Genomic DNA, 16,137 nt, shown 5'->3' with positions numbered 1-16,137 from the left:
GTGCAAATCCGTGTGTCTGCTGGCGCTCACCAACCTCCACTCGAGTTCTGAGGAGTTCCTGCCCACTTGGGGGGGGTGTGAGTGTGTGTGTGTGAGTGTGAGTATATGTATGAGTGTGAGAGTGTGTGTATGAGTGTTTACATGTGTGTGAGTGTATAAGTGTGTGCAAGTGAGTGTGATTGTGAGTATAGGTGTGTGTGAGTTTGAGTCTGTATAAGTGTGTGGATGAGTGGGAGTGTGGGAGTGTGTGGGAGTTTGTGTATAAGTGTCGATGAATGAATGATTGGGAGTGTGTGTGTAAGTAACTGTGTGTGTGAGAGTGGTCCCATCCCCTGGGGAGGAACTGGAGCGGTGATGGGGGAGGCTGTCAGAGAAGGAAGTGCCATTTCCTCCATAGTCCGTGGGGCCACAGGGGCACAGCTCCATCCACTGCAGTCAGGACCTCTGCTCCGAGACCCTTCCCAGGAGCGTCCACAGAACTGATGAGACGGGAACACGGCTCTTCCCTTAGAGCTGGGTTGGTGCAGCAGGTCTCTGAAGCCCCTAGAGAATTCTCTCGGCTGTTCCTCCCACACTGAGCTCCCGGGAACAAATTCAGGCCCTAATATGGGTGACATGGGCACCAGGAAGGTAGGGTAGGCTCCTTAAAGCACCGACTGTGGGCTGCCTCCCTGCTCTGACCCCAAACAGTGACCACCCATGCTCACTGAGCTGGTCGGAGGTCCCTGTGGCCCAAACGGTCTGCATTCGGCTGCTAATCTAAAGCCAGATGGTTTGAGCTCACTCAGGGGCACTGCAGAAGAAAGACCAGGCAACCTACTTCAGTAACGATTACCCTGTTGCCATCGAGTCGATTCCAACTCATAGCAGCCCTATGAGACAGAGGAGAGCTGCCCCAGGGAGTCTCCCAGGCCGTCATCTCTACAGGAGCAGGTCGCCAGGTCTCTCTTCTGCTGAGCCACTGGGGGGCCCAAACCACCAACCTTTTGGTTAGCAGCCGAACACTTAACCACTGTACCACCAGGGCTGTTTCCAGGAGGATTACAGCCCTGGAAACCCTATGAGCAGTTCTCCTCTGTCACATGGGGTCGCTATGAGTCAAGGTCAGTTCCTCGATAACAGGTCCCAAGTTGGTCATCTCTAAGCTGGCGTGTCACACACTGTAGGCATTGCCTGGTCGAGTCCCCACCACACCTCATTTAAGTAGTTGTGGTCACCGGTCCCACTTTGAAAATCAGAAAACCGAGGTGCAGAGAGACCACACAGGAAGAGGTGGAGGTGGGATTTGAACACAGGTCTGTCCCACAGTCTCTGCTCTTGACCACCAAGCACTGCTCAGAAGGCCTTACTTTATTTTGTTCGGTTTTTTCTTTATATTTTAGAGCAGTTTCAGGTTGACAGGGAGGTATTGGTGGTTCAATGGTAGAGTCCTCTCCTACTCATGACCTGGGTTCGATTCTGGCCAAGGCACCTCGTGCAGCCACCTCCCATCGGTCCGTGGAGGCTTGTGTGTTGCTAGGATGCTGAACAGGTTTCAGCAAAGCTTCCAGACTAAGAGGGACCAGGAAGAAAGGCCTGAAGATCAATTAGCAAAAAACCTGCCAGTGAGAACCCTGCGGAACACAGCGACCGGTCCGCGGCTGATGATGGGGATGGTGCAGGACTGGGCAGCATTTGGCTCTGCGGTGCATGGGACCCCTGTGAGTCGGGGCCGCCTCCGTGGCAGCTGACAACGACAGTTTTACAGGACATTTGCAGCAGAGATGCAGAGAGCTTCCTATGCCCCTGCACACAAAACCAAGCCTGTGGCCAGCGAGTAGCCACCAACTCATGGCGACCCCACGTGTTACGGAGTAGAACTGTGCCCCGTAGGGTTTTCTTGGCTGTGATCCTTGCAGAAGCAGACCGCCAGGCCTTTATTCTGCAGTACCGCTCAGTGCGTTCAAACTACCTTTTCTCCTATTATTGCATTTTTTTTTTTTTTTTAGCCTCAGCAGCAGGGTTTTTTGAATAATAACCTGGGGTCAAAGATCAAATCATCAAGGAGTTTGGGTAACAGATTTCTCCCTTTCAAGGCTCAAGACAAGGAGCCCTGGGGACACAAAGGTTAAGAGCTCGGCTGCTAACCCGAAGGTTGGCGGTTAGAACCCACCCAGCGGATCCTTAGGAGAAAGGCCTGGTGATCTGCTCCTGTAAAGACCGAAGCCGAGAAGACCCTGTGGGCAGTTCTGCTCTGTCACACAGGGTCTGGCTGTGAGTCAGAATCAACCCGACTGCACCCACCCACAACAACAACAAGACTTGAGACATTCGCCCAGAGGGACTGGATTAAATACCTTCCTCGACTCAGGGCAATACGTTTTGGCAGTGGGTGGGTTCCTCTCTCCACGGGCCAGGGGCGGTGGCCTTGTTGTCAGCTTGACTGGGACACAGTCCCCTGGGAAACAGTGCGACCAAAATCAGCCACTGGTAACGGGTGGCTCTGAGTAACAGCACGGGAGGGTAAGGTGAACAGGACAAGGAGAGACACAGGTTTGTGTCATGTCCTGCCCACCACAGCCTGGCAGACCAGGCAGCGGCCTTCGGTTCCTGCCAGGAGCGGGTCATGAGTAACGCAGTTCTTCCCATCCAGGGCTGCCCTGGCCACAGGCTGCCCACAGCTGGCCCGAGGAGGGGACGCCAGCCACACCCAAAGCAGAGGGCCCAGGCCGGCCAGCCACCCATGAAGACTCCGGGGAAGCCTCTGGGGACTGGCGTGACACAGAGCCAGTGGGGCCTGACTACGTGGAGGAGGTAACTCTGCCCGAGCAACAGCGTCCCCACGGCCCTTAGGGTCTGTGTCTGTGTCCGCTGTCTCGTCGGGAGGACCTGATACCAGGCCAGACCCGGGAGCCTATCCCTCAGGGCCTGTCCCGCCAAGACTTCTAGCCCCGCCCATGTGATTAGTGGCCCAGGCAGATCTCTCAGACCTTGCTCAAGGGTCCTGGGTGCTGAATTGCAGCCCCAAGAGGGGACTGAAAATGGGGTATATGGGGCCCGGGACAGGAGTCCCTGGGTGGCGCAAACGTTAAGCACTCAACTACTAGCCAGAAGGTTGGTGGTTCAAACACACTAGGAGATGCCTTGAAGAAAGGCCTGGCGATCTGCTTCCAAAAGGTCGTAGCCTTGAAAACCGTACGTAGCAGTTCTGCTCTGCGCATGTAGGGTCACCATGAGTTGGAACTGACTTGACAGCAGCGAACAACAGCAAGGCCCAGGCAGGCGGAGCAGTGCCTCCTGGTGGGCCAGCCGGCACCAAGCCATCCGCCTTCAGCCCCTGAAGGAGGGACTTAGACAGAGGAGTCAGAGCCTCAGAGCGGCTTGAAGCTGGCAGGAGCGTGGAGGCACTTCGTCCAGCCCCCTTTGCTGGCCTGAGCAGGCACAGGACCTTTTGAGGGTATGCAGCTGACCAGCAGAGCCAGGGTCCCATCTAGGTCTGCCATGTCCCAGGCCAGCGTCCTCCGCGGGACACCCGCCAGCCTCCAGCTCACCCCCCGAGAGCAGGTGGTTCTGCACCTCAGCCTGAGACTGGTCACCAGGAACCAGCGTGCACCCTACACCACCACCACGCAGACACCAAGCCCCGAAGCAGTCACGGCTCACTGTAAACAGCCTTCTCCCTGGCCCGCCCTGTGTCCACAGGCCCCTCTCCAAGTGCTCCAATGGCATGTTGTCGTAGATGCCGTCGTCGATTCCAACCCATGGCAACCCCATGTGACAGAGTCGGACTGCCCCAAGTGGTTTCCTCGGCTGTGATCTTTACAGGAGCAGATGAGCCAGGTCTTTCTCCCTCGAGCCACCGGGTGGATTTGAACTGCCAGCCTTTCGATTAGAGGCCAAGTGCTTCACCGTTGTGTAACGACATGGCAGAATGTTTCCAAAGAGTCGCCCAGGGCTGAAAAGAAGTTAAAGCATTAACATAACGTCTCCTCCCTTTTCTTGTTGGTATTCAACCCACCCAGCAGCTTCTCTTCTGCCGCATGCGAAAGCCCCAGCAAACGGGACTGGTGCCATTGGAGACCCCACTGAGCTTAGTTAGATTCTGCTCGGGGACACGCTAGATGGATCCTGATAGAAAGGGAGAAAAATGGGGAACAGAGCCTCAAATTCTTAAAGAATCCAGACTTACTGGACCTACTGAGGCTGGAGGAGTCCCCAAGACCATGCCCCTGAGTTGCTCTTTAAACCTTGAATCAAGACTGTCCCTTGAAGCCGCTTTTTTTTTATATTGTGCTTTAAGTGAATGTTTACAAACCAAGTCAGTCTCTCATACAAAAACTTATACACACCTTGCTATGTAACCTTAGCTGCTCTCCCCCTAATGTGACAGCACTCTCCTTCTCTCCACCCTGTATTTCCGTGTCCATTCAATCGGCTCCTGTCCCCCTCGGCCTTCTCATCTCGCCTGCAGACAGGTGCTGCCCACATAGTCTCATGTGTCTACTTGACCCAAGAAGCTCACTCCTCACCAGTATCATTTTCTGTCTTATAGTCCAGTCCAATCCCTGTCTGAAGAGTTGGCTTTGGGAATAGTTCTAGTCTTGGGCTAACAGAGGGTCCGGGGGCCATGACCTCTGGGGTTCTTCTAGTCTCAGACCATTAAGTCTGGTCTTTTTACAAGAATTTGGGGTCTGCATCCCACTGCTCTCCTGCTCCCTCAGGGGTTCTCTGTTGTGTTCCCTGTCAGGGCAGTCATCGGTTGTAGCCGGGCACCATCCAGGTCTTCTGGTCTCAGGCTGATGTAGTCTCTGATTTATGTGGCCCTTTCTGTCTCTTAGGCTCATAATTACCTTGTGTCTTTGGTGTTCTTCATTCTCCTTTGCCCTGAGGTCACCTTTAAACAAAAGTAACAGTTTAGCCCAAAGAGTAAAGACTGTCACCCTTGAGTATTGCACTCTCTTAAAGAATCATCTGTATAAGACCAAACGGATGACAGCTATTATAAAGCACAAACGAGAAGGTTGGGGGCAGGGAGTCTAAGTCAATGGGAGTGAAACAACCAGAACAGAAGTAGCGAGGATGCTGACACAATGTGAAGGATGTAACCAAGGTCACTGATCAGTGTGTCAAGAAACTGTGGAATGGGAGCAGGTTTTGCTGTGCATATTTTCACCAATTATAAAATATTAATATTAAAAAAAAAGTATGGGAGAGAGAGCAGTACTTGAGGGTGATTACTGAAGGGACCAATGGGTGGAAAGGAGCCAGGGAGGAGGCAGGGGAGTGGGGCTGGGGAGGCAGAGGGGAGACAGGGTACCTGGAGGGCGAGGAGGCGGACTGCGCAGGGCAGTCCTCGTGGTGAGAACCGGGTCCCTCTGAAAGCCGCTCGGCAGAGGGAAGCAGGGAAAAGGCTCTCACCTGGGCCACGTGGGGAACGACTCTCACCTGGGCCACGTGGGGAACGGCTCTCACCTGGGCCACGTGGGGAACGGCTCTCACCTGGGCCACGTGGGGAATGTCCCGACCTTGCTCCTGCTGGCAGAGCTGAGGCCCGTCTCCCGCAGGCACCCGGCTGCCCCATGTGTCTCCTGTCGCAGGTGTGTGACGAGGACGGGAAGACGATCCGCTTCCACTGTAAGCTGTGTGAGTGCAGCTTCAATGACCCCAATGCCAAGGACATGCACACGCGGGGGCGGCGGCACCGGCTGCAGTACAAGGTGGGGCTCGGGACCCTCCTATAGGACCCCATCAATCTGAGGCGACAAACGGTTAATGCCCTTGCCTGCTCACCAAAAGGCTGGAAGGTCAAGTCCACCCAGAGGCACCTCAGGAGAAAGGCCTGGCGATCTGCTTCCAAAAATCAGCCATTGACAACCCCACGGCGCACAGGTCTGCTCTGCACACACGGGTCCCCGTGAGTCAGAGCCGACCCCACAGCAGCTGGTTTCCGGTTACACGTGAACTAGGTATTTGGAGAGGCTGGACCGTTCCAGAAGATGAGGAAAACGTTGAAATCACTCCTGTTTCTACCGCGCTCTGTAACTCGTGTTGACGTTTTGGGGTAACTTTTCAACACTGCGTACATATAGAGAGCGCAGAGAGTATGTATGCAGGGGTAAAGGGCCCAGATGGAGTCCTAACTTCGTCAACGGTTTTATAAGTGTTTCTTTTTTTCCACCTTGTTAAAGTGGGAAAGTTCTCTCCTATCCTCAGTGTCTAATGCCCACAGTAGGCTGGACTGCAGACTGCTCTGCGTATGGATTGCTACAGTTTTTTTAACTCGCCTCCAGTTGCTGGAGCTTTGGGTGGTTTCTGGGTTTCATTCCAATGAATATTGTTTTTTTTTAAACAGCTTTTTAAACATATATTTCACACACCAGAAATTTCACCCATTTAAAGTGAACAGTTACAGTGGTATTTAGTGTATTCATGGTGTCGTGTAACCACTAATTCCAGAACATTCTCATCCCCCCAGAACAAACCCCACACCTCAGCAGTCACTGCCCCCACCCCCCCACCCCCACCAAGCTCTAGGCAACCACTAAGCCACTCTCTGCCTCTATGCGTTTGCCTGTTCTGGACATTTCACACAAATGGAATCACACACCGTGTGGCCTTTTGTATCTGGCTTCTCTCACTGAGCATCATGTTTTCCAGGTTCATCCATGTTGTAGCGTGTCTCAGAGCTTTATTCCTTCTCATGGCTGAGTATTCCGTTGTATGGATGGACCTCGTGTGTTCATCCGTTAATTCGTTGATGGACGCTTGGGTTTTCCCACCAGTGAATATCCTTCAGACAGCGCTTTACAGTTTGAGTGGTGAAATTAAGTGCTAAAAATGAAGTGCAGGAGTGAAATGGCCATGCTGTTTAACCCCACCCAGCTGGGCCTTACCCACGGGCTGTTTCCCCTGGTGAGTTCTGCCTGGGAACAAGCATTCATATATGTGACTCAGCAGGCACCCCTGTGCTGGGCTCAGGGGACGTACAGTGCCCCCAAGGGGTCACTGCTCACCAACAGGGTCTCATCTGCCTTTTAGAACTTCCCTGGGTGCCAGTGTCAGAGATGTAGATGTGGGTGGAGACTTTTGTCCATGGTGCAGATCTGTTCACCTGGAGAGCCGGTCACGTCCCCCACCATCGTGTTTGGGGAGAGGAGTTGTCAGCCTTTGGGGCTCTCCTTGCTGTCCCCAAGATATACGCACACGCATGCACACATACATACATCACACACAAACGCACGCATACATACATAGGTATGAACACAAGCACATGTAACATGGACGTATAGCACACAGACATGGACACAAATGTGTGGACACAACACGAATGCCACACATGCATATACATACGTGAGCACATGCATATACACACACAGAGGTAACAGACAGTGCACACATGCATATATATACATACACACCACACGTGCACGTCTACATGGACATACACCCATCACACACAAACACGACACATGCACACACATGCACACACAGACACAGGTGTATACACAGCATTCCGGTCTAAATGCAGGTCTCTGATCGCACAGCCTTTCCTTTTTTCCAGAAAAAAGTGAACCCAGATCTCCCCATCGTGGCGAAGCCCAGCAGCCGCACCCGCAGACTTCTCGAGGAGAAGATGCGGAAGCAGAGGCAGAAAGAGCTGGCGCGGCGGCGCGAGGAGGTTCAGCGCTGGCAGGAGGAGATGAGGTACCCCTGTGACGGGGCCCGGGGCGGTGCTGCAGGAGCCCGTGGGGGCCGACCAGATCTGAGCTCTCTGTGTCCCCATGCTGCTTTGTCTCAAACTCCAACATGTGCCCTCCGTGGGTGTCTGCTATCCGAGTGGTGTCCCCTCGTCAGCTGTGAGGGTCCAGACTTTTGTTGCTATGTGCCGGTCGATGCCAACTCATAGTGACCTCGAGTCACTTGTTAATTACTTGACGATGAGCTGTGGACACTGGAGTTGGTGGAGAGTTAGAGGGTCTTAGCGCGCCCAGGTGGTGCAATGGATAAGCGCTTGGTTGCTAACTGGAAGGTTGGAGGTTCAACCCCGCCCAGTGGTTCCAAGGAAGAAAGACCTGGCAGTCTGCTCCCGTAAAGGTCACAGTCTAAGAAACCCCATGGGGCAGTTCCGCGCTACCACATGGGGTCGCTCTGAGTTGGAAAGGACTCAACAGACCTAATGACAGCAGCGTGGGGCAGGCCCTGAGGGCAGAGGTCTGCTGAGGATGAGAGTCCCTGCTTGTTGTCACGTGGCCCTGTTGTCACGCTCTGTCACAGAGGAGCCCCCAGCAGCAGCAAAGCGCTGCCCACCCCCCCAGCTGCTCACCCCGCCAGCAGCATCTGTAGCCCTCCTCCCTTCCTCCCCCTCAGAGCACTGCACTTTCCCATCCAGGCTCTGGTTTGCGGGAGATTGGGTGGTAGCAAGTCGGAGCTGGGGAAGGGGAAGCTGGGCGGATCCGAGAGCTGCAGCTCCCCCATCTGAGCCCCAGTTTCCAAGTCCGTGAAATGGGAACCCAGTCCTGCCCACGTCATGGCATTCTTGCAGAGTCAGGGCCTGTCAGCCCCCACACATCCGCACTCAGCCCCTGTGGCAGGAAGGAGCAGGGCCTGCCTCGAATGTTTTCATGGGGACGGAGGTTTGTGGATTTCTGGTGGAAGGCGGGCAGCGGCCCATCACCAGGGTGACGGCTGTCTGTCTGTCCTTGTCCTCCGCAGGCACTATCAGGAAGGGTGCTGGTGGCGGCGCAGGGAGGAGCAGCCATTCCGGGACACGCACCAGCGCTGGGCCTTGCCCAGCTGGCCACTGCCCCCACTGATGGCCCGGCCAGGGACGCCCACCCTGCCCCTCCTGGTGGGTCTGTGTTCCTCTGACTCCTCCATACTGAAATGCGTGGCTGGGGGTGGGAGCACCATGGGGTGATGTTCTCATGCTCTCATCTGGGGGCTCACAGCTCACTGGGAGGATCCAGAACCTTCTATGGACAGCATGTGGCTCCTCGGTTTTAGCCAAGGTGCCCACGTGGTTCTCAGGACTGGAGCGGAGAAAGGGCCCGAGGGCCTCGGTGGCCCACCCCAGCCCCCACCTCTGGCCATGGCGGTCCCTCCCACGTGCTAACCCTGCTCTGTGTCTGTCCCAGCAGTGCGGCTCACGCTTCCTCATCTCTGCGCCTCTGTCTGGGCAAGCTGGGCCCTGCGGTCAAACGGCCCCTTTAGATTGGCACCGTATTTGGGTGTAGGTGGTGCAAGCATTTTACACTCAACTAGAAACCCTGGTATCACAGTGGTTAAGTACTACAGCTGCTAACCCAAAAGTCGGCAGTTAGGATCCACTAGCCGCCCTTGGAAACCCTGTGGGGCGGTTCTGTTCTGTCCTATAGGGTTGTTATGTATCAGAATCTATTGTCTCGACAGCAATGGGTGGTGATGGTGGTACCAACCTAACGGCTGGCAGATCGAACCCACCCAGCAGCAGCATGGAAGAAAGGCCTGGCAATCGACTTCCATAAGGGCACAGCCAAGGAAACAGGCTTGCTTTTTTTTTGTTTCAGGGGAAGTTCCCCACCCCCCGTAGCTTGCGTGTCTAAGAGGATGTTAGTAAGCACCCCACTCATACCTGAGCCTCTATGTTGTTAGGTCCACCTGAACCCTGGGTGCGGCCAAGATATTCCGTGGCTCACACACTGGGCCTCCACACCCCTCTCACTGCCGGCTGCCCCTGAAGCCAGCCCCCTGAGGCCCACAGTACCTCTGCTGATCTGAGAGCTTGGAGCAGCCCTGACACCGCTGTCCAGTCCCCCACTGGCTCTGTCCCACCCCTGATACGCGGCCCCCTCCCCACAGCTGGCGCAGCGGCCCGAGTCCAGCGATGACCGTCATGTCATGTGCAAGCACGCCACCATCTACCCCACGGAGGGAGAGCTGCTAGCCGTGCAGCGGGCTGTTTCCCACTCGGAGCGCGCCCTCAAGCTCGTGTCTGACTCGCTGGCCCAGGAGAAGGCAGCCAACCCTGAGGACAAGGGCAGCAAGTGCGGGTAACGGGCAAGCAGGGACAGGGCGGTCCGCTGGATCGGCGGTGGTGGCAGAGAAGAGGGTGAAGGCTTGCCTGCTCCGTCCCTGGGTGGGCGAGTGTCCCCTCTCCTCCCAGGAAGCACCTGCTGCTGCAGGGGGCCGAGGTGGCCACTCCAGGCTCCACTCCAATGGGCGCTGAGCTCTCTGGGGCCGCCTGGGGCTTTCTAGCCCCTGACTAGTTCCCCAAGGCGGGAGTCTCAGCAGATGCGCATTCCAGGCACAGAGTGTAGTGACTGAGCTCCAGCAGGTGCCAGCTGTTCTAAAGCAGATGAGTTTGCCTCGTCTATTGAAGGGGCACCTAAAGCTGTAGCTCCCAAGGGCTGAACCAGTCTCGGTAAACCTCAGTTTCCTCATCTGCAAAATGGGGACAAATCTCATTCTGACACGCCCCCTCCACCTCACAAGGGGATGATGAAAAGAGGCCACATCAGCAATGCCTGGGCAGTCGTCGTGTGTCACCATGGTCACCAGGAGACGCACAGCCCCTGTGCATTGCCGCTAATTGCTGTTGTCATTACCTGCTGTTGAGTCAGCCCCGACTCAGCCACCCGGCGCACGATGGTCATGGAACGCCGCCTGGTCCCGGGCCACCGCCTGGTCGCTTGCGGACCGGGCCATCAGGACCCATAAATTGTCACTGGCTAAGTTTCCGAAGTAGATTACTAGGCCTTTCTTCCTGGTCCACCTCAGTCTGGAAGCTCCGCCACAACCTCTTCAGCGTCCTAGCAACACGCTGTGTTTTTTGTGACAGGAGCATTATCTACGTAGCACCAAAAAGAGGGTATTAGTTTTATTTTTTAACTTCTTATTATGGAAAATTTCTAACACACACAAAAGTAGAACAGTACATTGTTGTTGTCAGCTGCCATCAAGTCGATTCCGACTCCTGGCGACCTTGTGGGCAAGAGAACGAAACGTTGCCAGATCCTGCACCATCTTCGTGGTCTCTGACATATTTGAGTCCATGTTGCGGCTGTTGTGTCAACCCATCTCATCGAGGGTTTCCCTCACTTTCACTGGGTTTTTTGGGATGTTGTTATTGTGTTAGGTGCTGTTGAGTTGATTCTGACTCACAGTGACCCCATGTGACAGAGTGGAACTGCCCCATAGGGCTTCCTACACTGTAATCTTTTTTTTTAATTTTCATTGTGCTTTAAGTGAAAGTTTACAAATCAAGTCAGTTTCTCATACAAAAACTTATATACACCTCACTGTATACTCGTAATTGCTCTCCCCCTAATGAGACAGCCCCCTCTTCCCTCCACTCTCTCTTTTTGTGTCCATCCTGCCAGCTTCCAACCCCTCTGCCCTCTCATCTCCCCTCCAGATAGGAGACGCCATCCTAGTCTCAAGTGTCTACTTGATCCAAGAAGCTCATTCTTCACGAGCATCTTTTTCTATCCCATTGTCCAGTCCAATCCCTGTCTGAAGAGTTGGCTTTGGGAATGGTTCCTGTCCTGGGCTAACAGGAGGTCTGGGGACCATGACTGCTGGGGTCCTTCTAGTCTCAATCAGACCATTAAGTCTGGTCTTTTTGTGAGAATTTGGGGTCTGCATCCCACTGCTCTCCTGCTCCCTCAGGGGTTCTCTGTTGCGTTCCCTGTCAGGGCAGTCATCGGTTGTGGCTGGGCACCGTCTCGTTCTTCTGGTCTCAGGATGATGTCGTCTCTGGTTCATGTGGCCCTTTCTGTCTCTTGGGCTCATAATTACCTTGTGTCCTTGGTGGTCTTCATTCTCCTTTGGTCCAGGTGGGTTGAGACCCACTGATGCATCTTAGATGGCCGCCTATGCTGTAATCTTTAGGGGGGATCTCCAGGTCTTTCTCCACGGAGCCACTGGGTGGGTTCAAGCCTATGTTCTCTTGGTTAGCAGTCTAGCACTTAACCATTGTGCCACACAGGCTCCTTTTCATTGGCTGTGGCAAGCACTCTGGAGCCATCACTTGGCCTCAGCTGTGACCACATCCTGGCCAGTGTGACCATATCTGTCCTTGCTCCTGCCTCCTTCCCTCTCGTGGTGGCTGACAGGAAGTCACCTCAGATATCGCGTCATCACTTCGGTAAATATCTCAGTACGTGCCTCAAAACCGAGGACTCTCTTTGGCTTAACAAAACCACAGTGTAATTACTCTACTGGGAAAAATTAACAATAAGTCTTGAATATCGTCCAGTCTCAGTGCTTACATTTCCAAAACCAAACCCAGTGCCATCGAGTCGATTCCGACTCATAGTGACCTTATAGGACAGAGTAGAACTGCCCCATAGAGTTTCCAAGGAGCGCCTGGTGGATTCGAACTGCCGACCCTTTGGTTAGCAGCTGTAGCACTTAACCACTGTGCCACCAGGGTTTCCTACGTTTCCAAAGCTCCCATAAAAACCAGTTGCCGTCGAGTCAACCCCACCTCATGGCCACCCACACGTGTCCGAGCAGAACTGGGCTCCGCGGGGTGTTCAGTGGCTGGTTTTTGGAAGTTGCTTGCCAGGACTTTCTTCCAAGGTTTTTTTTTTTTTTTACAATTCGAATGGGGATCCAACTTGACGGATAAACCCCTAAGTCTCTTTGACCTCTAGCCCCTCCCCTCCTCTCTCTCATTTCTTTCCCTACAACTCCCCATTGACCAGCGTGAGCCCTGGCCCCGCAGAACATCCCTGGTCTGGGTTGTGCTGCTAGTACCACGGTGCTGCTGTTCAATGCGCTGTTCCAGCCTCTGCGTTCCTAGTGGCCACAGGCCGGTCTGGAGACCTTGAGTCAGTTGGGGGGTGGAGGGAGCTGCAGTCTGCAGAGGTGCCCAGAATCCAGCTCTGCCACGTTCTGTAAGTCCCAGCAAGTCGACCGGAGTGTGGATGGGCTGCCGGCCCAGTGGGTCGGGTGGGTGTGAGAGACCTGGTTCCTCAGCCTGTGGGGGCTAGCACAGTCTGTGGTTGAAAAACCAAGCCGAAACCAAACCCGCTGCCTTCAAGTCGATTCCAACTCATAGCAACCCTATAGGACAGAGTAGAACTACCCCATAGGGTTTCCAAGGAGCGCTTGGTAGATTTGAACTGCCATCTTTCTGGTTAGCAGCCGAGCTCTTAACCACTGCGCCGCCAGGGCTCTGTGGTTGAGAAGCCAACAGGAAATAGGTAAACATATGAAAAAAGAGGTGACAGACTGTCCTGAGACTGTCGCAGCGAGGTGGGTGTTGGAGAGGAGCTGAGCGCGGGGGCACGGCAGCCCTGGAGATGAAACAGCAGAGCCACCCCAGGCCGAGAGCCGGCGGTCAGGCAGCAGCTGCCCGCGGACCCCGGGAGAGGGCCAGCCATCGCGCACGTCCTCCTTCAAAGTGCGCTTCACTGGTGTTGCTGTTGGGTGCCCTTGAGTCAATTTTGACTCATAGGGACCCTGTGTGACAGAGTAGAACTGCCCCACAGGGTTTTCTAGGCTGTAATCTTGCCAGTAAGGAGTCCTGGTGACACACTAGGTTAAGCACTAGACTGCTAACCGAAAGGTTGGTTGTTCGAACCCACCAGCTGCTCCACAGGAAAAAGACCTGGCAATTTGCTCCATAAAGATTAAAACAAAAAACCCGCTGCCATCGAGTCAATTCCAATGCATAGCGACACTATAGGACAGAGCAGAACTGCCCCGTAAGGTTTCCAAGGAGCAGCTGGTGGGTTCGAACTGCTGACGTTTTGATTAGCAGCCATAGCTCGTAACCACTGCACTACCAGGGCTCCCCCATAAAGATTACAGCCTAGGAAACCCTATGGGGCAGTTCTGCTCTGTCACGTGGAGTCGCTATGAGTTGGAATCAACTCAACGGCACCCAACAACAGCAGTCTTACCAGTGGCTAATACTAACGGCAGGTGTATAGGGACAGTTTGCCAGTCTCAATCCTAAGAGCTTTTCTTAGATACATTTCATTCACAGTATCTCCATCTTGGCTACTGTGCTCTGAGGAAGGGGCTTGGCCCCATTTCACAGACGGGAAAACCAAGGCTCAGCAAAGTTAGGCGGTTAGGAGGTTCATGCAGCTCAGAGTGGAGGAGCCAGGGGTGCAAACCACTCCATTTCACAGACAAGGAAACTGAGGCTTAGAGAGGTTAAGCAAGTTGCTGAGAAGCCAGGGTGCAAACCAGCCCCTTAAGCTCCATTTCTCCGCACCCCTCTCTCCCATGCTCATCCCCACACCGAGTCCCTCCCCCGTGCCCACTCCCACTCCGTGCCTTTCCCCGTGCCCGCCCCCACACTGAGCCCCTCCCCTGTGCCCGTCCCCACCGTGCCTCTCCCCTATGTCTGCTCCCACCCTGTGCCTCTCCCCCATGCCTGCCCCCACCCCGTGCCTCCTGGTCTTGGTTCTCTCAGCAGCACAGACCCCGCCTTGCGTGTCCTGAAGGGTGTGATGCGGGTCGGCCTCCTGGCGAAGGGCCTCCTCCTGCGGGGTGACAGGAATGTGCACCTGACCCTGCTCTGCTCAGAGAAGCCCACACACGCCCTGCTGCGCAAGATCGCCGAGCAGCTGCCCAGGCAGCTCCTGGTAAGGTCGGGTCGCCCTTCTCTTTCTTCCTCCTGTGTCTCTGGCCACCAGCCCTCTTCTAAGGGCTTTCTGGGCTCCTAAAATCAGCTGCCATCAAGTCAACCCCGACTCATGGCAAAGCGTGTGTGTCAGTAGAACTGGGCTCCATAGGGTTTCCATTTTTCAGAAGTAGATTGCCAGGCCTTTCTTTGTAGGTGCCTCTGAGTGGACTTCCACTGGCAACCTTTGGGTTAGCAGCCAAGCGTGTTCACCACCCAGGGACTCCGTCTGGCCCTAGACGGGGTAATCTTTTTTTTCTAGACAATTTTTAGAAACAAGAGCTGCTGTTATTGGAAATGAACCAGAGTGTTCAAAGCAGAAAAAAACCAGAGCCCCCAAAGAGAGAGTGGGGGCAACTTCAGAGTTTCTTTGCAAAGTGTTTATGTTCTTGTTGGGTGCCGTCTGTTGATTTCAACTCACAGCAACCCCATGTGACGGAGTACAGCTGCCCCATAGGGTTTTCCAGGCTGTAGTCTTTACAGGAGCAGATGGCCAGGTCTTTCTCCCACGGGGCCGCTGTGTGGGTTTGAACCGCTGACCTTTCGGTGAGCAGCCGAGTGCTTATCCACTGTGCCACCGTGGGGCTCACTTTTATAAAGTGAGTTCAGGCTAAAATGCGGAAACATGTAAAGGCTTCGCCAGCGGGGAATGATAACTTGTGTTCCTTCCTGTGACCCATCCAGCAGAATTAACCCAACCCAGTCCTTAAAAATGATAATGAAAACTGTAGGTAAAACATTTACAGCAGTTACGACTGGGAGTTGTGTCTGCAGGACCAGAAAGGCATGTTTAGTATTTTGGGATGGCAGTTGAGTTTTTGCCAGAAGAGCAATTCCTTTGTTGTTATGGTGCTTTTCTGACACTAATACTTAAGGAGCCCTGGTGGTGCAACAGTTACCAGCTTGGCTACTAACCAAAGAGTTGGAGGTTCGAACCCACCCAGCAACTCCACAGGAGAAAGACTTGGCTATCTGCTCCTATAAAGTTTACAGCCTAAGAAACCCTATGGGGAAGTTCTACTCTGTCACATGGGGTCACTATGAGTCGGAATTGACTTTACAACACACAACAACTTATAATTGAGAAAGAAAAGAGCTTCATCATCTTTGATCTATATTGCCCACCCAGCCACTCAATAGACGTATGGAATTGCAACCTCGCTGCTTCTCAGACTTCTTGAGTTTGCCCCTTCTCACAGGTGAAGACTCATACCCCACTATTGTTTTCATTTGCTTCTCTCTTACCATGAGTGAGCTAGAATATCGTTCCATATAGTTTTTTTATTGGATGCTTGGTCTTTTTCTTATTGATTTACAGGAGCTCTTTACATATGAGAGCAATTTGCCATTTGAAGGTGTCCTATGTAACAGGGTCAGTTTTTGGCATGTATTCTGCACGTGGGCACCCTTGAGGGCTAGGCCTGGGTCTCAGCTATACGGAAGGCTCAGGCTCGCGGCACAGGGCCAGGTACCACGAGGCGCTCTGGGAGTGTCCTTGAAGGAAGACTGACAATGAGTGGCACACATACACCCACTCA

At 54.0% G+C, this 16,137-nt stretch overlaps 1 protein-coding gene across 8 annotated transcripts in view; it reads left to right on the top strand.

Annotated features, from left to right (window-relative positions):
- ZFR2 (zinc finger RNA binding protein 2) overlaps positions 1-16,137 on the top strand; it is a 64,017-nt gene that overhangs the window by 36,872 nt on the left and 11,008 nt on the right. For 5 of the 8 annotated variants that reach the window (XR_007516411.1, XR_007516415.1, XM_049876407.1 and 2 more), the window contains exons 8-13: positions 2,633-2,793; positions 5,577-5,696; positions 7,541-7,683; positions 8,692-8,827; positions 9,817-10,007; positions 14,390-14,561. Coding sequence is in view for 3 of the 8 variants with exons in the window: in XM_049876407.1 (XP_049732364.1) it covers positions 2,633-2,793; positions 5,577-5,696; positions 7,541-7,683; positions 8,692-8,827; positions 9,817-10,007; positions 14,390-14,561 (923 nt within the window). In the remaining 5 variants the exon portion in view is untranslated. The remainder of the gene's footprint in view (positions 1-2,632; positions 2,794-5,576; positions 5,697-7,540; positions 7,684-8,691; positions 8,828-9,816; positions 10,008-14,389; positions 14,562-16,137) is intronic. The other 3 variants (XR_007516413.1, XR_007516412.1, XR_007516414.1) reach the window with 3 other exon arrangements.

Source organism: Elephas maximus, chromosome 3, assembly GCF_024166365.1.
Source record: "Elephas maximus indicus isolate mEleMax1 chromosome 3, mEleMax1 primary haplotype, whole genome shotgun sequence".
Taxonomy (NCBI): Eukaryota; Metazoa; Chordata; class Mammalia; order Proboscidea; family Elephantidae; genus Elephas; species Elephas maximus.
This window is presented reverse-complemented; position numbering and strand designations above follow the sequence as displayed.